General features: G+C 45.3%; 1 protein-coding gene across 4 annotated transcripts in view; it reads right to left on the reverse strand.

The window, feature by feature from the left end:
• The window catches only part of N4BP1 (NEDD4 binding protein 1), a 51,031-nt gene extending 42,657 nt beyond the window's left edge, over positions 1-8,374 (reverse strand). For 2 of the 4 annotated variants that reach the window (XR_012906713.1, XR_012906712.1), the window contains exon 1: positions 8,000-8,374. Coding sequence is in view for 2 of the 4 variants with exons in the window: in XM_075940227.1 (XP_075796342.1) it covers positions 8,000-8,227 (228 nt within the window). In the remaining 2 variants the exon portion in view is untranslated. The remainder of the gene's footprint in view (positions 1-7,999) is intronic. The other 2 variants (XM_075940227.1, XM_075940228.1) reach the window with 2 other exon arrangements.
• Between the last annotated feature and the right edge of the window lie 17,072 nt (positions 8,375-25,446).

Consider the following 25,446-nt stretch of genomic DNA (forward strand, 5'->3'; position numbering starts at 1 on the left):
GTTAAAGGGGCTGACTGGGGGCACCTCCTCCATCTGAGACTGTTGCAGTCCTGAGCTCTCCCTGCTGCCATTTCAGGGAGTAGAGGAACTGCAGCTGCACATTCCAGATCCCTGTTGCTTTTCTTCTCTGTCCTGCTTCCTCTGACTCTCAGGAAGTGAGGGGAAAGGTTCCTGCTCTGCCCCTCCCCTGGGCAGCTGGGAGCAAGAGCTCACTTCCTGAGAGTCAGAGGAAGCAGGAAGAAGAAGAAAAACAACAGGGATCCAGTATGTGCAGCTTCACATAGGGGTGCCAGACGGTCTAAACAAAAATGAAATAATTTAGTCAATTTTGGGGACTCTTATGGTCAGAAGAAAAAAAGAGTATGAATCAATTAATCAGTGACATATCTAATTAATTCTCTATTTTTCAACAGAGGTGTTTAAATAGAAATCCTATGTAATCAGAAATGCATTTGTATCTTTTGAATACATAATTATCTTTTCTTTTTGTCTCCCAGTGCACAGCCTCAGCTTCTACTAAGGATGTTGAATTATGGTTCGATAGTCAATAGGCATTTCCTCATTCCTTCTTTGAAATGTACAAGGGCTCCAACAGGGGCTGTTGTGCATTTCAAAGCTACAGCACCCTCATGGAACCCGGAGTCAGCAGGGGACTCTTCAGCTAATCCTGGGTCCTGGGGAAATGCCGAAGTGGCATTTTAAAGGGGCAGCACTGCAGAACTGATCCGAGGAATCAGCTGTGCAATGGCTGCCTCTTTGAAATGCCATCTTGGGGTTTTAAAGCAGCAGCGCCACCCAGCTAATCCCCAACTCAGCTGTGTGGCATTGCCACTTTGAAATATTCCTTCTACCCCTCCTCCCCCGCCTTTGCTGCATCTATCTGATAGAGGTGGCGAGGGGGGGATTCAACTAGTCGACTAACTATCCAAAACAAGATGTGGTTTTACAGTATAGTAGAAGCTAAGGATGTTAAGGGCTAGTCGACAAGCAAATGTTTATTGAACTATATTTTATGCTAATAATTAGCACTAAAGACAGACATTTACCTTATTTCTAGCAGTGGTTCTCTAGACCATTTAATAAGAAAATTATTACCCTTCCTTTTTCTACAGACCACATCTTTTAACCTTCCAAGGATAGGATGTTGCAAGACTACAAAGTGGTATAAACTGCTGCTGAAACAATCTGAAGCAGGCAAGTAGTTTTTCTGTACTTCACAAAAAGAATCCCCTATCGCCTATCTGGGCTACATTCTAGTATCCATTTCCAATTTGTAAGTCATCTGACCAAATAGATACTAGCAATTTTCAGTTATTTACAGTATTAATGAACTATTATGAAAAATGTCAGTCATTTCTGTTTATACTAGCCATTTGCTATTATTCAACACTTGAAATTGTAGACTTCTACATTGTTGCACTATCCAATGCAGGAGCAACTTTTCAAGTTGTTGCAGGAGACTATCATAGTGGAACTCTAACATGCTATATATACCATGAACCTCACACTTACACTACTTGGTAGTCAGGCAGCATATAACAACTAAAACCCAGTATTACTCTGCACACAAAGTGAGTGTAATCTGTAGCCACATCTCCACTTACCGGATGATCTCCACTCCAGTGACTGATCTTCTGGGGTTTGATTTAGAAGGTTTAATAAAAACCTACTAAATTGAATGCTGAGGGTGCCTCGATTGGGGTTGATAGTCCTTGCTGTTTTGAGGAGTAAGGGAAGTTGATGGGAGCATTTCTCCCATCAACCTCCCACTGTAGAGATGGCACCAAGCATGGCTTAAGATATGTTGAGTCCAGCTTACTTATTTATGTAACTGGAGTTGAGCATCTTAAACCGACCTTCACCCACAGCGTAGACCTGGCCTGTGTATATTCTACTCACAAGGTCCAAGATCAATGGGCAAATTCAACATTTGGGTTGAAATTCCTCTATCATTTTTGTAATATATATTACTCAGAATTGAGCAAAAATTAAATGGGTTTCCAAATTCAGCTTTCCTTAACCAAAAGTATTTGTTAGGGATACTAGCACTTAACCGATTAACCATTTTAACTTAGGGCCTGCCCATTAGCCCCACCATGACCTGAGCTGCGGGATCCAGCTGCCTGCCTGCCAGTGCTGCTCCAGAGCTCACCAGCAAGGGTCAGTTAACAAGTGAGCATACCTGTAAGTCTCATACTTACTGGTATGTTTACCAGTTAACACCCCCAGTTTCTATATCTATAAATATCAGGTACCAATTAGTTCTTAACTGTAGACAATTTCCACCTATGAAGAGCGGATCTAATTTTTCCAAAACAAACTAGAGTGCTCTCTTACATTTAAGAGGCAAATTCTCTTACATGGATTCTATGAACTAGGAGGTAATTAATTTTCAATAGTTACAACTAAAGTAAAAAACCAGAGTCTGAAAATCAATAGAATCACCTGTGTGGCTGTGTCCACATAAGCATCTCAATTTATTCCAAGGAAGTACTATCATCAGTATCCACCAACTAAAAGACTTAACAAGTTTGTCATTTAACCCTGCCTAGTGCAAGTCTAGGCAACTTTGTGGTTAAAATGCTGACGAATTTGTTGCCTCAGTTAAAGTTAGAGTTAAAAGGGGACCTTCCAAATAACATCTCTATCAAAACTGGCTTTTTTTTTTTTTTGCAGTCTCCATAGAAAAGACAAGAATTTATTTGGAGCAATGACACAAGTGGCTCTTCAATGCATCTCTTGTGGTTCTTTGTGCCACATACTAAAACAGTAGGTGTACATCTACTAGGGATGTAAGCAACTAAGCCCCCACTCCCTCCATCTGGCACTGGAGATGAAGGCCAGGGGAGGGTTTTGGGGGTGGGGGATGACCACTTACCCATGGCTGGTAATATGGAGAGCTCTGGCCCCACCTGGCCACTCTCCTCTAGGGATGCAAAAGTGTAACAGTTTAAATGTTAACCAATATGCTTCCCCAAGAATAAGGCTAGCAGGGGCTGTTGGCCCACTCACGGGAGAGGGAGAAGGAAGTAGCTTCACTGCAGGCTCTAATGTATAAAGCTTATATATAAGTTTTATATGGCAAAGCTTGCAACACATGTAACCGCTAGGATTTTAAGCGGCTACACAGTTACATTTCTAAACCACATTTTACCTCCCTACTCTCTTTCTGGTGAGGCCAACCCCCTGTGGTCAAGCTGCAGCATAACTGTCCTCTGTGCTCAGATCACACATTGTGGAGCATAACTGTCCCTGCTCTCAGCCCCCTCTCTGTGTGTGTTGTGGAAAACATTCTGATCCCCATTTTCCTGGCACAACCAAACCTTGACCTTGCTTTAAGTTAAGATAAGTGTAAGCTGCATACTAAATTTGGTGGTCCTAGCTCTTGCTGTTGAGGAGTTCTTGAACAGACAGATGAACAGAAAAAATGTACAAACTCTCTAAAATTAAATATATAATATAGATGTAAGAACATGAAAGGTTAGATTGCCTTTTCCTGGCTTAGCATAAGTTTTTTTTTTCTTTTTAATTGGATAAATGGTCACCTATTCTAAGAACTAAACTGGTGAAACCATTTAGGTTTCAGCATTAGAGCAATGTCAAGTTATTAGCATTCTTTTGGGAAGAACCATTTTAACAATGATAAACAGAGCCCTGGGTTACAAAAAAGTCATGAAAATAAACATATTTAAATAATTGTATAATATAGGGATGTAAAATTTTGATTATCTGGCAATTTGCATCAACTATTTCATTAGTCGATAAGGGCACCTCCGCCTTTGAAGTTGCTACTGTTGCTATACTTTAAAGGTGAAAGCTCTGCAGGGAGCATGGGGCCAGCGGGGCACAGAAACTGTCCCATGCTGGCCCCATGCTCCCCATGGCATTTCAAAGCGGTAGCACCACATGGAGCCAGAGGTCAGTGGAAGAGTCCCCAGCTGACCCCAGGCTCCATGCAGTGCTGCCACTTTGAAGCACCCCTCCTCTTGCCCCTCCATTGCTGCCTCTTTCTGATAGAGGCAGCAACGGGGGGGGGGGGGGGGGGGGGAAACAACTAGTCAGTCACATTCCTGGTATAATATGGCTGAGGCATAACCGCTTCATAACAGAGTTTTTCTAGAGGGTGCAGGCAAAACATCTGACCAAAACATCATTTAACATGATTAGAATATAGTTCTGGTTTTGTTTTTTCTCATTGCACAGTCAAGAAGCAATTGGTATAAACTGCTTAGGACACAACCGTGTTTCACAATTGTGACAGCAGGACTATGCTTTAGTGTTGACAGAGACATACTTTTTGGTTCCTTATTTCTCTCACTTATAAAACAATGGCACAAAACCCATTTCACTGGCAGTATGAATACATCAACTTTGTTAGGACAGGTCAATGTCTGAGTCGGAGTTTTTTTTATACAGATGTATTTTATTTTAATCTCTTCCTTCTCCTCCCTTCACACACCGATCCTCAATCTACAGCTATCAGAGGTAGGGTAGGGCTGATTCATAGCTAATTATGTGTTAGGCCAATATCAACATACAGTAAAGCTATGTCAATACTATGGAAACTACAGCGGCATAGCTATGTTGCCATAACTATAGGCCAGCCTAGTATAAAAACAAGGTTAACTATGGAGTTAAGTTTTTACAGAAAAATGCCCAGGTTTAAAAATTAATCGCTTTTGTAATTCAGACAATTGATTTTTGTCTGAATACTGGAAGACACACATCCCTAATTTTCATGTATATAATAGTGCAGTCGATTAACCTATAAGCTTTTGCTTATCGGTTTATGCTATAGACTACATGCATTCCCTCCCCCCACACCTCCCGGCACTTGCCAGTAAATTTTTTAGCAGGCTGGCCAGCAGCCCAGATCAGTTCTGGCTTGCACTGGATCCAGGAGTTCAGACCACCCCACAGAGAGGGGCTGTTGCTACCCTACGCTGCTGCCTCTTTCAGAGGCAGCAGCATAGGGCAACAGCACAGGTCCACAAGGGGAGCTGGGTTTTAACCTGGCTCCCCTCACAGATCAACTCCCACCTGGCACCCTGTGCTGCTGCCACTGTATCAGAGACAGCAGCACAGAGTAGCAAGGTGCTTCTCAGGAGTGAGGCTGGAGCGCATTGGCTGCCAGCCCTGCCCCAAGAACTATAGAATAACTTATAAGAATTCATTAGTTAATCAACTATTCAATTAACCAATATTTAACATCCCTAATGAAAATACTGATATATTAAGAAAATCCAATGCACTACATTGAGTAGAAATATTTACGTTAATACATTAGTCTAGATGCAAACATGAGGCTATCGGTTAAAGGAAGGCAACACATACTTGCACATATTAGGAAAGTAAAAATGTAGCCATTTAAATGGATAATCAATAAGCATGAGCTTATCAATTACCCAAATGGCTAAATGCAATTCCTGGTCTGGTTTCCAGGGAGCCATCTGCTGAGCATGAGGCAGCTGCAGGCTCCCTAAGAGCAAAGTGGCAGGTGAGACCTCGTGCGCCAGAGGTCAGCTAAAGGCTCCTGGTGTACACCGGCTCCCAGAGAGCTGGCTGCTGCCCCATGTATAACCATGTAACCGCTGAATTTTTTTCCCAGCGGTTACATGGTTAATTACACGCATTTTAACAGTCCTAGTGCATACGTGTATGCACTGTTAATGTACAGTGACAACATTGAACTTCTTTTACTTTCAATACTCTTTACTCCATAGCTTTTCTCAGTCCTCCTATCACCTAATACAGGGCTACTCAGCATGCAGCCCACGGCACAGTTTGAGTTTACATGGGGCTCAACACACAGCTCATGAGTGGGATCCCTTGAACATGGCTTCCACTGGAAACACACACCACAACAGTGAGGCGTCTCCCAGGCGGGGTGAGCATCGAAAGTCGCAAGCGGACAGGCTGGCTGGAACAGACAGGTACAGGGTGTTGGCGTTTCTAGAGCCCATGGAGGTGGTGCCGGGACATTGTGGGATGTGCTTTGTATTCATGCCCATCAGTGTGAAAGAAGCTATTTGTATATATATTTGCATTTATATGCAACCGCATTTAACTTGCGGCCCTTGGCATGTGCTGAGAATATCATTGTGGCCCCTTGGGCTTCCAAGTTGAGTAGCCTTGACCTAATATTTAATTCCGAAAACTGAAACTGAAAAAAAAAAAAAAAAAAAAAAAAAGAGGGCCTTATTCCCAATAGGGATGTAAAATCCTGTTTAATTTTTTAACTGGTTAAATATAGTGCAAGCCACTACAATTAACCAGTTAACCAATTAAAGGGGTGGGGGTTCCTGCTCCAGCCTGGCTGGACTAAAGCTGTTCTCCCACCACACACAGGGGCCACTCCAGCTCAGCTGGAGTAGCCGCTGCCTGCGGTGGGGGGCTGGGCGTTCCAACCTTAGGGTAGAGGAGGGTATGTGGAGCTGCCAACTCTTGGCAGCACCATGTGGGGGCCCAGCTGAGCTGGAAAAGCCTTCTACCCATGGCAGAATGTGGGTAGGGGACTGCTCCTGGGTACCGATTAATCAGTTACCCATTCACATCCATAATTCACATAGGTAGTGATCCTAAAGTGACAAACACACTAATCTTTCATCACTGTAAGCTGGAATTAACCTGAGTATCCATCTATACTGAGGTTAAGTCAGTATAACTACAGCATTCAGGGTGTGAATTACCCCTAACACACATAGCTATATTAACTAGGGATATTAAAATACACTTTTTACACACTAAGGATGTAATAATATAGTCGATTAACTGATACGCAAAAGCTTATAGGTTAATGCTATAGACTACACACATTTCCCCTCCACCCCTTACCTGTAAATTTTTTAGGAGGCTGGCCAGCAGCCCAGCTCAGTCCCAGTTTGCACTGGATCCTGGACCTACTCCCACTGCGGCTCTGCATTTAAAGTGTATTAGGAGCCAGGCAAGCAGGCAGCCTGGCTCAGTTCTGGCTTGTGCCAGGTCCAGGAGCTCAGACCCCTACACCCGCAGGACAGGGGCTGCCCGGGGACTATAGAATAGTCAACTAACCTATAAGAATTCATGAGGCTAATCAACTACTCAATTAACAGATATTTAACATCCTTATTACACTCCTCCCTAAAGTAACTGCTGAAAATTTCAGCAATCGCACATTTACATGCGGGGGGGGGGGGGGGGGGGGGAGGCAAGCACCAGCTCCCACCTCCTCCCCCTACACCACAGTATCAGAGGCAGTGGGGAAGAGGATGCATGTAACCATGAGGGTTAACCGATGAGCTCATGCTTATTGGTTAACCACATGCACATATACACATTAACATCCCTAATGTTATCCTACATTTTAAATGTAGGCTAGGGATATTAAGTAGAGATTAATTTGCTAGTTGAGTAGTTGATGGACTTTCCATCAATTAGTCGTTAGAGAAAGGCTCACTTCCGAGTCTCAGCATGAGCCCTCCTTCCCCCAATTCCTCTCCCCCCCAATGCCGCTTGGCACTCTTAAAGGGACAGAGGCAGCAAACAAAGATGCTGGCTCAGTGTCTGGTCCCCTACAGGGTCTCAGGACAACCTTCCTCCTGTGTCCCTTTAAAAATGCAAAGTGGCCAGGGTGTGTGTATGTGATCAAGTAGTTGTTCTCAACTACCCGCATATATCACACCCCATACCCCTATACAAACATTACACCCCAACTACCTTGTTTCGAGGCCCATGTAAAAATAACCAAGCTCTGGCAACCATCCCACACACAACTGGCTCCCTGCGTGGCCAAGAAAGACTCACCCACCTAAGCAGCATCGCGGTTAGACGCCGACAACGTGCTCAGCGCTGTACTGGGCCTCTCCCGCCTACCCGAGCGCGGCTGTGAGCCAGCCCTGCCTGCTCCGGGCGGCGTCGGGGGTAAGGCAGGGGAAGCGGGGGGAGGGGAGGGGAGGGGATGGGCTGGCAGGCGGGGGCTGAGGGGGCCGCTGTACCTGAGGAGCCGCCCCGCCCCCGTTACCTTGGCGCTGCGCACTGTCTCCTTGTCCCCGGCGAGCCGCAGCCAGATCCTGTCCGCGGCGGGGCCCGAGCCAGGGGGCTGCCCCGGCGCCCCCAGCACGGCGAGCCGCACCCGGAACAGGCTCTGAATGCGGCCTCGGCTCCGCTCCAGGAAGCGGCTCTTCTCCGCCGGAGCCGTGAACTCGTCCAGCAACGGCACGGGGCCGTCGGCCGCCCCGAGCGCCGCCATCAGAGCCGGCCGGGGAGCCCTGCGCTATTGCCGCCCATCGTTCCGGACCCCAGCGACAACAACACCTCCAGCGGGGAAAACCCGGATGCCATCATCAGCGCGGGACAGCTACGTCATCCGCCTGGGACGCAAATCAGGGCGCGGGCCCCGACTCCACCCACTCAACCGCCGATCAAGTTCTTAGGAAGGGACCCGCTGACCCGAGGGGGAAAAAAAAAAAAAAAAAGAGGCGAGGCGGCCATTTTTGTTGTGGGCAAGCCGTCTATCTGCCATCTTTACTGAGGTCAAAACAAGCTCCCGGCCCTATGCTTGTGGTGACCATATTTTCGGAACCAAAATTAGGGACACGCTAGCCACGCCCCTGGTCCCCTTAGCCACACCCCCTGAACCCATTAGCCACGCCCTTTGATAGAAGACATCCACCCTTGGAGGTAGTACAAGATGGGCATGTGACCAGAAGTAAAGGGTGTCATGTGACCCTTCTAAGAACACAGGACACCCTCCTATGCTACTAGCCTGCCATGGCAGTAACCCAGCTTGCATTGCATTAACTGTTGGGGGGGTGAGGGCAGAGAGGCTGGGGAATTTTGTCTTGTGCACAGTATTGAGTCCGTGTGCACTTGTTCACATGAGTGCCACTGAGGCACCCAAATTATTAATAAATATCCTATAAACCTCTCCCTTTACCCTCTGCTGCCATTTCTCCTACCCTCATTTCGCCCCATCTGCTCCCCTGGTGCCAACTGTGCCCTACCCCCACCCTCCTCTGTTGTGCTGGCTCTTGCCCTTCTCACTCCCCTCAGCCTTTTGGGGTCCTGCCCCTCCTCCCCTGCACCAGCCCTTCTCTTCCTCCTGTGTCCACTTCTAGCCCCACTCTGATCACCTGTAGCTACTCCTCACCCTCCCCTCTCCTAACATCTCCCTCTACCCACCTCTTCTGGTGCCTGTCCCCTCCCCTGTCTGCCCTTCTGCTTTACCCCCATAATATCCCTGGCACCTGCACCTTCCCTTATCCCTGTGCCTTCCTGGTGCCTCCCCCTTCCTTCACTGCCCCTTCCCTCCTTGTCTGCTTTCTCCCTGCTACCCACCCCACTCACCACCCTCTGACCAGTTCTGCTCATGCCCCTCTGTGCCTCACACGTGACTTGCTCCTTTCCCTGCCTTCCTCATGCCCACCCCTCCTTTCAATCCCTCTTTTCCTGGCACCCACTCCTCCCCTCTCCTTTTCCTCCCTCTTGGCCCCATTGTCCATCCCCTCTCCCAGCATCACCCTGTCCCCTCCTTTCTCCCACCCCCACCTTCTCTCCCCTCTCCTCCCTCCATTCTGCCCTTTCCCCTCATTGTCTCCTTGTGACCCCATGGCATTTGTCTTTCCTCCACTCTGCCCCTTGGTGCCTTCACCTTTCTTCTCCTGCCCTGTTCCCTCCTCTCCCCTCAGCACAAGCCCCTTCCTCTCCTCACCTCTTCCCCTTGGTTCTCCCTCGCCCCTTTCCTCACCTTCTCCCTTCAAAATGGGAAGCAGTTTGCAGGGGCTGGAGCCTGGACCCCTGCAATCCTGGCTCCAGCTGCTCCCGGAGGTGGGACCATGGTATTAAAAATAGCACCATGGGTGGCCCTGGCTACAGCTGGAGTCAAGCGGCAGCCACATGAGGCACGCTCTTGGCCCCACCAGGCACCCTCCTGCAGTGGCTGCTATACAAAAAGTAAGCGGCTGCCTGGGGATGGAGGAGGAGGCGGCATATCCGGATTGGGCCATGCACGGCAGAGGCATCTCGTGGGGGAAGGGAGGCAAGGAGGGGGCTGCGCAGTAGTGCGGTGGAGGCTGGCAGGGGGTAGCCAGGAAGTGATGCACACTGCACTAGAGCTTGGAAAGGCTCCAGCTTCCAACCCAACCCAGAAACTGCGCCCTACCAGAAGTGGCCCTGGTTGCCTGCTGGCAAACCACCCAGAGAGCCACCTACTTGCTGAGGGAGGAGGGAGTTGCTGCTGTGCTGCACTACCATTAGGGTTGCCAGATGGTTTAAACCAAAATACCGGACACACTTGAGATTACATTACAATCTACATTACATCTTATTTAGAAAATACCAGACATTTATATTTGCTCCTTTATATTTTCTCAATTTGTTTCCTGAACAGAAAGCTCAAATACTTGGACTGACTGGTTCAAAACTGGACACCTGGCAACCCTAACTACCATCTGCAAAGCTGTTCTGTGGGCAGGGGAGGAGGGAAATGGCGGTGCCATTTCTAGCCAGATCTGGCGGGGCTTTCCAGGACATTTCCCTACTTGGTGGGGGCACTGGGACAGAGCATTTCAATTACAGACTGTCCCGGAAAAAACTGGGACATATGTTCAGCATATCTACGCAGCATCATTATGAACCACGTTTACTAAGGCTAATGCCCTTCCCCATCCTTGTCTACACTACCAAGATTTGTTGCCAAAACCTGCCTTTTGGCGACAAAGCACTGCGATGTGACTTTTCTCTGGAAAAACACCTAGTTTCAGTGACAAAAACCATCTACCCCTACAAGAGATTTTTTTCTTTCCTCTCTCCTTATTTTTGACAAAGAGCCAGTGATGCTTCTGCTGTTTGTTTTGTTAACAGAATTGGCTTCTACCAGTATCCCACAATGCTTGCCCTGGTGGCTCTGCTCAGTGTTTTGATCTCTGCTGCCCTTCAGGCATCCACCCCTCCCCTTTCCAATTCTGGGAAGTATCTTGACATTTGAGTGAGCTGCTTTGTTTAGGGAACAAACAAAGAACAAAAAATTGAAATGTTCTGCCCATTCTGCCCTGTACTAGGAACACAGCAGTAGGTAGACTTCAGCTGCAGGGTGTGGGGGACAGGCTGCTGAGCAGCTTTGACATTCCTCAGCACCAAGAGTTTACAGAGCTATTCATGATGCTGCTCCCAGCAGCTGAAGAAGCTGTGAGAGAACTCAGAAAGAATCCCAAGAGGAGGTCAGCTCTGCCTTCCTGCAACACTGCAGGATACACACAGTGCTTTGCTCACACCATCAAGGTCCTTTCATGGTTTGATAACTGATTAAAAGACAAGAAACAAAGGGTAGGAATAAATGGTAAGTTTTCCAAATGGAGAGAGGTAACTAGTGGGGTCTTCAAGGGTCTGTCCTGGGACCAATCTTGTTCAACTTATTTATAAATTATCTAGAGAAAGAGGTAAACAGTGAGGTGGCAAAATCTTCAGATGATACCAAACTGCTCAAGATAGTTAAGACTGAAGCAGACTGTGAAGAACTTCTAAAATCTCACCAAAAGAAGTGTTTCGGCAACAAAATGGCAAAAGAAATTTAATGCTGACAAATGTAAAGTAAAGCACATTAGAAAAAATAATCCCAACTATACGTACAATATGATGGGGACTAATTTAGCTACTCAAGAGAGAGATTTTGGAATCATTGTGGATAGTTCACTGAAAACATCCACTCAGTGTACAGTGGCAGTCAAAAAAGCAAATAGAATGTTAGGAATCATTTAAAAAAGGGATAGAGAATAAGACCGAGAATATCTTATTGCCTCTAAGTAAAACCAAGTGCAGGGGAGCCTAGACTACACTGCCGTGGCAATAAATGGTGATGTCTGTCTTGTTCAAAGTGCAGATTTCTGGCCTGTCTCAAGTCTGGTGCGCCAAAGCACGCAGGCAAGGAATTGAGTCAGGAATTGTTTTGCATAACAATGCAGATTAAGCAGGGTACGCGAGACCATGTCAAGAACAGATGACAAGCAACCTTGTACTGGTACTTCTGTTTGTGATAAGCAAAAGTACAAATGAAGCCATGACACTGTCAACTACTCACATAGTTTTAGATGTATGCCAAATAGAGGCACTGGGCATTTTACAGATCCTACACACTACGTAATCAATTGGTAAATATTATTAGAATGACCAAGTCTCGCTTTGTCATAAAATGGGCTTAGTAAGAACAATCGATGGGAGGGAATGAGCAGGATTGACCCACATGTCCCTACACACTGGCGACCCAGTGCATGGTGTTCCATTGCATGGGAAGAAAAGGAACCACAACCTCCTGCCTGGTACTGGAGGTAGCATACAGGTGAAATGCAAGTGACTTAGGCTTTATTATTCTATTACAGTAGATTTTCTAGTAATTACTTTTGCATTGCTTTGTGCTGTATTAATTGCTTTAGAATTTATAGTATTTAAGGTTTAAATTGCATAGTAATTGTTTTTAAGGTTTGTAAAACTTAAACAACTGCATTGATTGCTTAAAGCTTGAAATAAATAAGAAAGTGGTTAAGTAGACCTGGAGTGTCCCGGTTTCCCTTGGATCTAAAATACATCGAACCTCACGACACCACGGTATACCCACATCTTGATTACTGAGTACAGATGTGGTCACCTCATCTCAAAAAAGATATATTAGCATTGGAAAAGGTTCAGAAAAGGGCAACAACAATGATTAGGGGTTTGGAACAGGTCCCATATGAAGAGAGATTAAAAAGACTTGGACTTCTCATCTTAGAAAAGAAGAGACTAAGGAGGGATATGATAAAGGTCTATAAAGCCATGACTGGTGTGGAAAAAGTGAATAAGGAAAAGTTATTTACTTTTATTCCCACAATATAAGAACTAGGGGTCACCAAATGAAATTAATAGGCAGCAGGTTTAAAACAACAAAAGGAAGTTTTTCTTCACTCAGCACAAAGTCAACCTCTGGAACTCCTTGCCAGAAGATGTGGTGAAGGCTAGGACTTTAACAGTGTTCAAAAAAGAGCTAGATAAATTAATGGAGGTTAGGTCCATCAATGGCTATTAGCTAGGATGAGTGGGAATGGTATCCCTAGCCTCTGTTTCTCTAGAGGTGGGTGACAGGAGAGGGATCATGTGAGGATTACCTGTTGTGTTCCCTCATTCTGGGGCATCTAGTATTGGCAATTGTCAGCAGACACAATACTGGGCTAGATGGAACGTTGATCTGACCTATTATGGCCGTTCTTATGTTAATGATGCACCCTGTGTGGACAGGATCTGTCAACAGAGGGAACAAATGAGAACACCCTCTGGCAATTTTTGTTTTGTAATCTTTTGGGTGTCAATGTAAGTTTGTCAAAAAAACTTAGTAGTGTGCCTTAGTTTACATCAAATATTCCCTTGCCATGTCAATAGGCACTCATCCCTGCCTTTGCTTTTCCCTTCAGTAGTGCTCGCTCAGAGCAACTTGAGAAATAGTTCCTTCCTGGGGCACGCTCCAAAACCCTCTACAGGTAGATGCATAGCTTTGCTCCATGGCAGGCTGGTGAAAGGAATGGCACTGACATACGAAGGAGAATGGTTAGTCAGCACTGGAGATTGGGTGCACGTGCAGGGGATCCTTTTCTGGAAAAGTATTCATTGTCTTCAACTTCCTGAGTTTATTCTGAAACTCATTATATTTGGGCAGGTTTCCTTCTCCCCTTTTAAAATCCTAGTTCTTGAAGTCATGTTATTACATCTGAATATCAGCTTTTATTTAAGAAAAAAATAAGTGTCTATGTCTCATAGTTACAGAGAAATGCTTGGAATATGTAAATGTGCTCATGATTTTTGAGATCTGATGGATGAGGTAATATCTTTTGTTAGGCCAACTTTGTTTGGTAAGAGAGGGAAGTTTCTTCAGAAGAACTCTGTATAAGTTTCTTTGACCAACGGCCCGTGGCTTGGCAAAAATATATATAAAATATAGATATTTTAAAGTGTGACACCAGGTAGAGAGATGAGCACTTTTTTGTCAAACTTTGAACAGATAAATGTAGTAGCACCCCCACGCAGATAGACCCAGATAAAGATGAAATTCTAGTCTCCTAAAAAAGGCTATTTCTAAAGGGATTCTCCGTTAGCTTGCATGGTTGCATTTTATTTTCCTATCATGATGCCAGAGCCGGCCCACACCATTTTGGCACCTGAGGCAGGGAAATCAAATGATGCCCCCATGCCCACTCGCTTCAGGGCCAAAACTTAAAAAGATCTCTATTCTGCCTTCTTCCTGTTCTACTCCTCTCGTGGTACTGCTCTGTTACCTGCCTCAGTAAAGGAGAACTAACAACTTAAAATGCCTTGTTCAAAAATTGTAAGTAACACTTAAGTTTCAAACGCCTGAACAGCAAATGTGACTTTTCTTGTCTGCATAGTAAACACTGGCATTTTTATCTGCTTGAATAATCAAAATGATGATTTCTGTGCCTTCTTGTTGCAAAGATTTTAACTGCTTCCTGAAGGTCCACAGTCTGGGCCAGCTCATGCTTTATTGAGATGGTTGCAAGGCCAACCAGCCTCTTCTGTGTCATTGTGAAGCGTAGATGTGTTTTTATTAACTTCAGCTTGGAGAAGCTGCATTCTCCACTGGCAACTGTTACAGGAAGTGTTAGAAGTATGCGCAGAGCAACAAAAGCATTTGGAAAGAGGGTAGTCATCTTATTTGTGCACATATATTCCAGAACAGCCTTTTGGAGTTGATCTTGCTAAAATGTATCTTGAAAGGGCGAGTGATTCATCATCTAAATCACTCTCATGAATATCGTATATGTCACCATGTGTCAACACTGTTTCTAATGCCCTGCATTGCTGGTGTAGGTCGTCTTCAGGTACAGTGAGGAGTTTTGGAATATCATACAACATCCCAAATATACTGTTCTGTCCCTTGAACTGCATGAAACATTCTTCAACTGACTGTATTGCACTATCTAGCATCTAGTTAAAGAATTCAACTTTGAATTGTTGTTTGGGGTCTCTTATGGGATTATCCCATGCCTCGAAATCAAAATGTCTTCTTCTTTGGTGACTCTTGTATTTTTGAATGGGTGGGAAAATAGCTTCAGTATGACATTCCTCTGCCAACTTATGTGCACTCTTCAGAACGTTTTGAAATCCCTCATCTGACCGGTAAGACTGTAGGTATGACTTTGCTTTGTCCAGTTGTTCCATTGCTCCAGATATATTAAGGACAACGCTTTGGAGTCTCTTGCTTACAAGATTTATTTCAAACAGTATGTCATGCCACAAAACTAAGCCACACAGAAATTTGAAATTATGTATGTTTCTGGTGATTCCATTTACCTCTGCCACTGTTCTCCCACGAACAGTTCCTGTCATAGCATTATCCTCCATAATGGCAACTATGGCATCATCTATCTTCCCAATCTGGTGTTTGATAGGCTTTATCGCCTCCACTCGACTTTCCCATCATGTGGCACTCAGTGGTTTCAGTGTCAGAGAGGATGTTCCCAGATGTTGCTTCAAAATTTGCCATAGATGAGTTGATGCAGAGAAAAATACATAGATGCTTTGAATTACATTAAAAAATTCAGCAGCCTCACTAGAAGCTGATGCTGCATCACTGACCACCAAGTTCAATGAATGAGAACAGCATGGGACAAAAAAAGCTTGAGGGTTTAACTCTTGAATCTGTTTCTGCACTTCTCTGTTCTTTCCTCTCATGTTGGCACCATTATAATAGACCTGCCCTCTCATGTCAGCTATCGCAATTCCCATATCTTTCAGCTTTTTAAGAAGCACATTTGTCATACCAGCTCCTGTAGTATCATCAATGTCAATAAATTCTAGAAAATTCTCTCTGACAGTCACCATTGTAGGGACATTTTCACTAGGTTCTGTTGTTACAAAATGCACCATTAAAGTCATTTGTTCCGTATGGCTGATGTCAGGTGTGCAATCCAGAATAACAGCCTAATACCTTGCTGACTTCAGATCTGCCACAATCTTCTGTTTGACTTTTGTTGCCAGTAATTGTATGATCTCATTTTGAATTGTTTTTTGAAGGTAGTGGTGTGTGTACATTTCTTGGGTGGTGACTCTTCTTACATGCTCCTGGAGTACAGCATCAAACTCAGCCATCAGCTCCACAATTTTAAGCTTCCATTGTTTGGCACATACATCTGATCTGAAGTGCCACGCAGTGCTAGGCTTTGGGTAGCAAGCATTCTCACAATGGCAATGAGCCTTTTCGGAACATTTTGCCAGTAAAGAGACTCTGATGCAATCTTCTCTTGATGCTGATCATCTATGGTGGCCTTTAACCTTAGTCTCATCTCAAACTTTTTCCACCTATGGAATGCTCTCTTGTGATTTGCTGCTGTCTCATGGCATGCCAGATTTTTTGTTCCTGTAGAACTCAATGTGGCTGGAACAGTAGACTGATGAGTTTGCAACAAAAACAGTATGCAGTATTCTGGGTTTTTGAGTACATAAGCCATGGCCTCTCTACTTTGTCACCATTGGGGATTTCATGCCAGTAATGTGTTGGATGGAAACTTCTATTTTCATTGTCCTTGAGGAACATGAAGTTTTTCACTTGCTGTGGCCCATATAGTACAAGGAAGTCCCCTCAGGCTACTGCTCAAGTGGGCCACAGTCCCTGATGATCTAGATTTAAGGAACTAAATTCAGCGGCAGCTGTTTCTTGCACCTCTACCACACTCTTTTCTGTTCTCTGATTTACACTTTTCTTCAGGAATGTGCATGGTTACATCCATTTGAGATGGAGATATGGATGCTGCAGTAAGTGCCAGGTCACCTGCACTCTGACTAACTGGAAGATCAGGAATCTCCTCACCACTCACATCCTCACTGGGGCCAGAAGGCTCACTGTGAACATTTGTGTCTGTGTGTCTCAGGAGAGCACCTTCCTGCTTAGATAGAAAAGCTTCCTTTGCTTCTTTCTTTTTCTGAATGCTGCCCCCAGAGGGGTGTTTTCTTCTTTCAATCATGACTGCTGTTCTGTGCCAGCGATAGTGGCTCTCAACACTCAGTTGAAGGGGACAAATAAGCAGGCTGATAGCAGGGCCCGAGTGAGGGCAGATATCAGCATCTTAAGGGTCTAACTGGCTCCTACTACTTCAGTTGACTGCTTGTTCTCCTCAAGTGGGTTCACGGAAGCAGCAGGAAACAGGAAGTTCCCTGAGAAGCTGGTGTTAATCAGTTCAGGCTCCTGGGGGTGCTAGAGAGGCTTCTCTCTCTCACCTTTATATATATTATATATGGAGCTATATCTATTTCATAGAACTGGAAGGGACCTTGAATCCAGTCCCCTGCCCTCATGGCAGGACCAAGTACCATCCTTGACAGATTTCTGAATGGGCCCCTCAAGGATTGAGCTCAAAACCCTGGTTTTAGCAGGCCAATGCTCAAACCACTGAGCTATCCCTCCCCCTGCCTGATATAGCTCTTGTGCCCTCCTTCCTCCAGCACAGCACTCCACCATCTCTGTGCATATAGAGCAGAGAGAATACATATGCACCAGCAGCAGATACAATTTTTTACACTCTGGGTCCTAGTGGCGCCCCTCCCCCCCAGTCTGGCACCTGAGGCGGCTGCTTCAGTTCACTGCATGGTAATGCCAGCCCTGCATGATGCTACTTTTTGTAACTAATCTAGACTATACCTCATACATCTCTGGCTGATTTCTTGAGATGATTGGTGCCATCTGCTGTTCCAAAGAAGCTAGTGCAAGCTCTGATATTCACAAGTGGAAAGCAGAAAGCTATTAGGGACAGGAATTTATAAGCAGCTGAATTAGACAATGTTTTGGTATCTAACTGTGCAATCTGCTGTACATTTTGTAGATAATTGAGCACAACCAAAGAATTACAGGTTTCATAAAGTGGCCCCTTCTTGAGACTTAATTTATTTCCTTGTGCTATGTCTTCTCATATTGTGGTTTTCAGTACTTTGCATTTAAAGTCTTGGTCCAAGGTTTGAATGTACAATGTATTATACCAGGCTTACTCAACTTTCAAAGCCCCGGGGTCCACAGTGATACTCACAGCACATGCCGAGGGCCGCAACTTAAGTGTGGTTGCATATACAGTACATGCAAATATATACGCAAATCTATGAAAATAGCTTTGTTCACACTTACGGGCATGAATACAAAGATTAAGGCAAGCCTATACAACACAAAGGCCCCATTTAAGTCAGTTCTGCTGATATTAATAAAATGCAATATTTATCCTATTTCCATCCATATGACAGCACTTTTAATGAGCATAACAGTCCAAGAATTTAACTACTAAAACACATCAACACAAGATCATTATATTGACTATTTTTTTGTTTTGGCTCCCATCCATGGGCCACAAAAAAAGGGCTGTGGGCCACACACGGCTTGCAGGCCACGTGTTGAGTAGCCTGCATTATAATTTAAAACAATCAATATTATATTAGACGTGTATATTGCAGCATACAATGATCTGAGCCTTCCTACTGAGGCCAATGCAAGCACGAAACAAAGTTTTAAAACAACATGGCCCTAATCATTGAAAATTAGGGATGCAAAAGGTTAACTGATTTCTGGGTAAACATCACTCTTACTAGGTGATGCTTACCAGGTAGGTGGTTAATCTGTGGCCAGGCTGGACTGGAGCAGCCCCTCACCTCTGGCACGACGCGTTAGGTCTGGCTGGGTTGGAGTAGCCACCCCACCCCCACTCGCAGTGTAGCACGGTGGGCCTAGTAGCCCCCAACCCTCGGTGCGGTAAGCCAGGCCTGGCCACAGCACAGTGGGCTCAGCCTGCCCTGGCTAGAGCAGCCACTGGTGCATCAGGCCCAGCTGGGCCCTGGACGGGGGACTGCCATTTCCTACCCACCCACAGTATCCCAGTTTACTGCTTAAATGTAACACACACCATTGCTGGTACATCACTGGTGGAGCAGGAGATGGCTCTGTCTTAGGGGGTACACTGGCAGCTGGTCACTTCTGGCAGCAGGCAATGCTCCACCCCTGCTCCCATCCCTCCCCCTGTGGTTCTGGAGAACCATTATGCTGTTCTGGATACAGGAGACAAGGCAGAAGAGAATCCAAGGCTGGGAGGTCTGCAGCCACCACTGTGAGGAAGAAACATAGGGTAGTGTTGTTTGGAGAGCTCTTCTGAGGAGGATGGAGGCACCCATCTGTGACCCTGACATGACATCTTGGGAGCTATGCTGCCTGCCAGGGGCCTGTATCCGAGACATTATGGAGGCATTGTCGAAGATTATCCTGCCCTCTGACTACTACCCCATGCTACTCATCCATGTGGGCACTAATGATATTGCAAGGTGTGACACTGAGTGGATCAAGAGTGACTACAGGACTCTGGAAGTATGGGTGAAGTAGTTTTGAGCACAGGTAGTGTTCTCTTCGGTCCTTCCTGTTAAAGATAGGGGGCGAGGAAGAGACAAGTGCAACCTGCAGCTGACTGCCTGGCTGTGAAGATGGTGTTCCCAGGAGGACTTTGGATTCTTTGACCATGGAAAGCTGTTCCAAGAAGGACTGCTAATGCTAAGCAGGGATGGAGGTTCACCTTTCGAGGAAGGGGAAGAGAGTATTTGGATGCAGACTGGCTAACCTAGGGTATGTCTACACTACCCCGCTAGTTCGAACTAGCGGGGTAATGTATGCATACCGCACTTGCTAATGAAGCCCGGGATTTGAATTTCCCGGGCTTCATTAGCATAAGCGGGGAGCCGCCATTTTTAAATCCCCGCTGCTTCGAACCCCGTGTAGCGCGGCTACACGGGGCTCGAACTAGGTAGTTCGGACTAGGGTCCTATTCCGAACTACCGTTACTCCTCGTGAAACATGCAGAAGGCCACCTTTTTGGAGCTGTGTGCCTGGCTCACCTCTGCCCTCCGATGATGCGACACCCACCTGAGACCCGCCATTCCCCTAGAGAAGTGAGTCACAATCGCCATTTGGAAGCTCGCCACCCCAGACAGCTGCTGGTCGATGGGCAACCAGTTCGGCTTGGGGAAGTCTACCACTGGGGCCCTTCTCATGGAGGTAAGTCATGATGGGGCTGCAGTCCCTGCGGGTGGGGGGGGGAGGGGTTGGGGAAGAAGGGGGGATGGGAGAAAGAGTCCTGGAAAAGGGGGTCCCTAGGGAAAGTGGGGTGGGGGGCCAAGCTCACTCTGCCTCTTCTCCTCCTGCTCTCCATATCCCAGCCAAGGTGCCCAGAAAAGCAGCACTCACCTGGCACTCTTGATCAAAGGGGGGGGGGGGGGGGGAAGGGAGAGGAAAAGCAGAAAAGAAAGAAAAAATGTGACAAGTGCCTTCCTGCGCCTTCTGCTCTACCTTGCAAGGAGCTGGAGCAGCAAGCCCACCAATGGGGGGCAAAGGTGGCAACTGCCCCTGGGTCTGGCTAGTCAAAAGTTGCTTGGGCTACTGGCCACTGTTGTTACTACTGTGGCAGCTCAAGCCCCGGGGCAACACAGTTTGGGTGGCACTGAGGGCTGGCTGCCCCTGGCCCTCCACTTTCTGCTGAGGCCCCACCCCTTCCAGGAGTATGGAGTCGGCCTCCCACACCTTGCCCAGGGACACAGCAATTCTGTCGACCCGCTTGTGGGGCAGGCAGGGGAAAAGGGGAAGAAATGTAGTGCCCAGGAGTTCGCTTTCTCCTCCCTGGGCTGCTGTCTTCCTTCCCCCTTTCCCACCACCTCCCCTAAACCCCCCCAGCTCTGTCCTCCCCAGGCTAACACGAGGCACTTTCTGCTTTTAGGAGCAACTTAGCAGAAGCACAGCACATTACAATAACGTGCCCAGACCAGTAGCCACTGCCGCCAGAAGAACCTAATTGTACACTAAGACGGGAAACCCTGCATGGAGATGGGGCTCAGCAGCAGCTCCAGCCACTGCTTGTCATGCACACATGTGAGAGGAATAAGAGGAATGAGTTGGTGGTTTTCTCTTCCACTTGAAGATTGGCAATTGGAAAAATGGTGCAAAAGGAAGTGGGAAACCACTGAAGAGCTGAGACACCAAACAGTGCCTGATGGGACATTTAGCATGGTTCCAAGATGCACAGTGCTCCATTCTGCATTCTCACAATGCCTAGCTACAGATGCTGTTGCTAAGCACGCTGGGATATATACCCACAGTGCATTGCTCACACAGTCAACGTGGGATCTACCAATATGGATGATTTGTCAACAGAGGGAACATGTGTGAACACCTTTTTGTGACTTCACTTTTGCCAGTTTTTTGTGTGTTGACATTAGTTTAATTGACAAAACATTGCAGTGTGGACATACCCATACACATTTCCATTAGCACTGTCAAGTCCTCCATGGGAGGTTCTAAGGACTTATATTAATTGAAGATTGCTATAGAAATAAACAGCTAAAAGAAAAAATAATGTAAAAAGAAAAAAAAAAAGACTGTGGTGGGCTCACAGAGCTATATGAAGAAGCCTGCATCATTCATATTTCCAATTATGTTCATGCTGAGCTCACTACAGACCTGTATGCTCATATTCAGCCTGTTGGTTTGGAGGCAAGGAGGTATTGCCGGCATAGAGCTTATTACTAAAGTTAGACTGTAGTGACCGTAATGTATGATATGCTCCGCTCTAGACAGTGATGTTACTTGATTCCAAGAGCACAAGTTTATATAAATAATTCACCATGATTCAAAGATTTAGTAATAGTTCTTTTGACTAAGATGAGTTTGTCCCTTCCCTTTCAAAAGCAGTTGATTTGTTACCTCTTCCCTTCTCCCCAGAAGTTGGGAAAAAGCATTTGAAAATCACTGAATTTTTAAAAAGGCAGAAAAAGAGGCACTTTTCCAATTACAGACTCAGAGATTGAAGCTGGGTGTTAGCTTTTTTTTAATTAATGGCATCTGCATCTATATTTGAGGCATTTTTGAATGTGTTTGCTGGAGTTCCTTAATTAGTTACAAAAAGCTGCAGGTGTACTGGGAAAGACTATTAGTGAGACTGGGAAGTGTTCCAGAAGAGTGTTTTTTAATGTAAATATTTAACTGTATGATTATAAGCCAGTTTAAAGTTTTCAACGCTATTGAGTCTATGTGCAGTGGTGTTTTCAAATATTCTGGCTTCATTTGAATGGTTGACAAATAAATGATAATGGAGGAATATAATCTTCATTATGAAGAAATAAACATGATTAAATTACTTGCAAGAATGACAAGCGATGTTTTTGGGCTGTCACTAGCAGACAAATATCTTTTATTTTTAGGAGTAGTTGTGACAAATTTAGCTGAAATGTTGCTCAAAAGTATTTGAATTTAACTATTATACTATAAAGGAGTTTAAAAAGATTACACTTTGGTGCAGTTTCAGAGAATGTTAGAGAAGGAAATATTCTTGCCAAATGTAATGTGGGAAGTTCAAAATTCTTAGATTTTATTGTGCTTCTAATTTATTCAAATCTAGACTTAGAATAGTAAACACTGTGTTTTTTCCATTTTCACAGTTCAACTGGAATTTTTTTTTTCAAATGGGCAGAGGTGAGGAATTAATTTCTCTTTGCAAACTCTAGGCTGCAGTTATTGGGCCAGATACTTGGATGCATTGTGGCCACTTAGGGTGTGTCTAAACTAGGCATACCTAGTTTCATGAGGCATACCTGCGCTGGTCAACAAAGGCTTCCTTGTCGACAGCGGCACGTCCAGACTGCCCCGATCTGCTGACAAACAGCTGATCATCAGCTGGTCGGCAGAGCGCGGCAGCCATTTAAATTTAAATGAATCCGCGATTATTTAAATCGCGGCTTCATTTCCCTCTGCCGATCAGCCTAATCTACATGGCTCCATCGACAGAGCCATGCAGTTTAGACACACCCTTAGTGGTGTATTGATGGAATCTGACCTTAGGTCTGAAGTATTCTGCCTTGGAGGATCATTCCAGTACAGGTAAACTGGTGCAATGGGTGTGTTTGGAGGAAACAGAGATTTGTACCAGAACACTATATGCTACACTGATTTCTGGCTGTGATTTTGGCACTTTAGGGTCATAAGAAGCAATTATCTATGAACAGGCCCAACATGCAGCAACTCCAGGGTCCAAGGAGTAAATGCTGCTTTTTTTATCTACTTACCCTTGATCAGAAGTATGTGCAGTTTAGTTGGACCATATAATCATCATTATGTGGAAATATGGTGTGGCACAATGTATATAAGTCTCATGAATTTAATCTACTGTGCAAGAGGGAAAAGAGAGTAGCATGAGCTCCACTGCCATGACAGTAGTTAGGGAAGAAGTACATAGCTCCAAATAAAAAATGTGGTTGAATAGGAGTTGGGATGTTGATTCAGCTCAGATTTTAGTCAATTAAAAGATTGATTGGTGAGCTCTCATGTTATCACATGGACAGCATAGATCTCATTGAGCATGTAATGTAGCTCCATGATGTCCTGTCCTGAGCCAAATCTGGTACATTATGAAACAGGTCTCTGTGATGGACAGGTGTCAGTTAACACTGTTTAGCCATCATGTTCTTCTGAGGAGGTGGGGGTTAAGTGTGTTGTATTAATTTAGATGGAATATACGGGCTAAGAGTGTTAATATAAATCAGTCATGGTTGAACATTAAACAGGGTTCATCAAGATCTGGGGTTTGATATACAGAGAGTTTAGCCTGCTTAGTAAGTGGCAAGCACAGCATTCTTTTTAAATATTTATTAAAAGAGGAAGAAAAGAAGGAAAAACAGTTAAAGCATTTAAAATATAACGTATTAAATAAGGTCTCCATTTTAACAACATTCCTTTCCCCCTTTCCTTTTAACTGGAGAAGGCTTTTAGAAGTAAAACCCTGCTGTGTAACAGTATCTTAGGTCAGGAGCGACATGTGAGGGGGCATGAACAGACTTGTGCCCCCCAAATGTCTTTGGGAGGAAGGGCAAGACGCCAACAGCCAGCAGAGCCATCTTATCCTGAGGCAACTATTGCAGACCTCTCACTTTGGAGGGCTCCGCCGGGCCCAGGGTGTCTTGGAAGACTAGCAGGGGACCTGGTGCTGGCAGCAGGGGTTGTGCCCACAACCATATTCACTGATGGTGGGAAGTGGACTTGGGGGAGGAGTGGAGTGGGGATGGAGCAGGCATGGGAAGAGGCAGGGTTTGGAGCATATGGGGGTTGTCCTGGGCTCTGCACCCTCCTAAAGAGGGCCCTTCCCTGGGCTGGAGTGCTATGTGGAGCATGCATGGGGGGGGGGGGGGGAGGGTCGATCATATGGCCAGTGCCCCGTGTGTTTTTCTCCAGCAGTCACTGCTGCCTTAGGTGGTATTAAAAACAGTAATAATCGTCCTTTCAGGAAACAAGAAGTTAGCAGATGATCTGAAGCTGTTGCTGTTAAAATCTGATCCCATTTCCAAGAGGCAAAACACACCAAACACACACACCAAAGAACAGTAAAAGAAAAAAAAATGCAGCTTCTATCTCTGGTGTTAATTTTCACTTGCAGCCTCACTACTGAAAAATACAGGCCCAGCACACAGTCTTATCAGTCACCTTGAGATTTGGAAACTCAGACTAGCTGTGGTGCTGTAGAAATGAAACATGACCATCTGTATTATTAATATTGCCACTGTTAGAGAATCACAAGAAATCTTGTACACGTCTGTCATGTCAGGTGTTATGATTGGCTGAGTATGATTATCCTATTTGTATGCTTGCATTATTTTTGTGTCTGACACATTTTACTCAAATTCCCAGAATTCGGGAAATTTCCCAGGATATAGAAGCACTGGCTCCTTGGAACTCTGGAGGCAGCCCTTAAATAAGCTGCTGTTGCTGGGCAGAACCTAGGTTGTGTCTGCCTAGTTTTCCCACCAAAACACCAAAAGAGCAGGAAAATGCCTTGAGTGGAAGAGGGAGAAAGGTGGCTAAGATGGAGTCCATGTTGTTGTTTGGACTTTTACAAAATGGCATACATGTGTTCTTGATTACCAAACCTTCCCTGTAAAGTATGTGCATTATTTCTTTCACCATTTTAACATTCCCTTTTTTGTGTTCTCTATTATAAATAACCCGGGCTCACCGAACCGCAGCGAGCCCTGCTCACCAGCTGCGCTGTCTGGCGATCTGCGCATGTGCAGATCGTTCTGCGCATGCGCAGATCGCCCAAACTCGGCTCTTCCGGGTTGCAATCTACTCGCCACGGGCGAGTAGATTGTATTATTTGTCGAGCCCTGTAAATAACCCTTTAGATATTAGATATGAAAGGATTGGCAATAGTGTGATTACTGGGTAAGATCTGAGTTATATATTGACCTGTGTGGCTGATCTCTTGGGATTAGAAGGATCCTTTGTTTGATTAAATTGGTTTAAAATAATTACTCATCTTAATATTAGTGTATGGAGGGTAAAGTGAGTGCTGGAATGTCTAAAGAGACTGCATTTTTTACTTCTTATTACCCAGAGTGGCGAGACAGACATTTACATTTGTTACTAGCTTG

The sequence above is a fragment of the Pelodiscus sinensis genome, chromosome 12 (assembly GCF_049634645.1).
Source record: "Pelodiscus sinensis isolate JC-2024 chromosome 12, ASM4963464v1, whole genome shotgun sequence".
Lineage (NCBI taxonomy): Eukaryota > Metazoa > Chordata > Testudines > Trionychidae > Pelodiscus > Pelodiscus sinensis.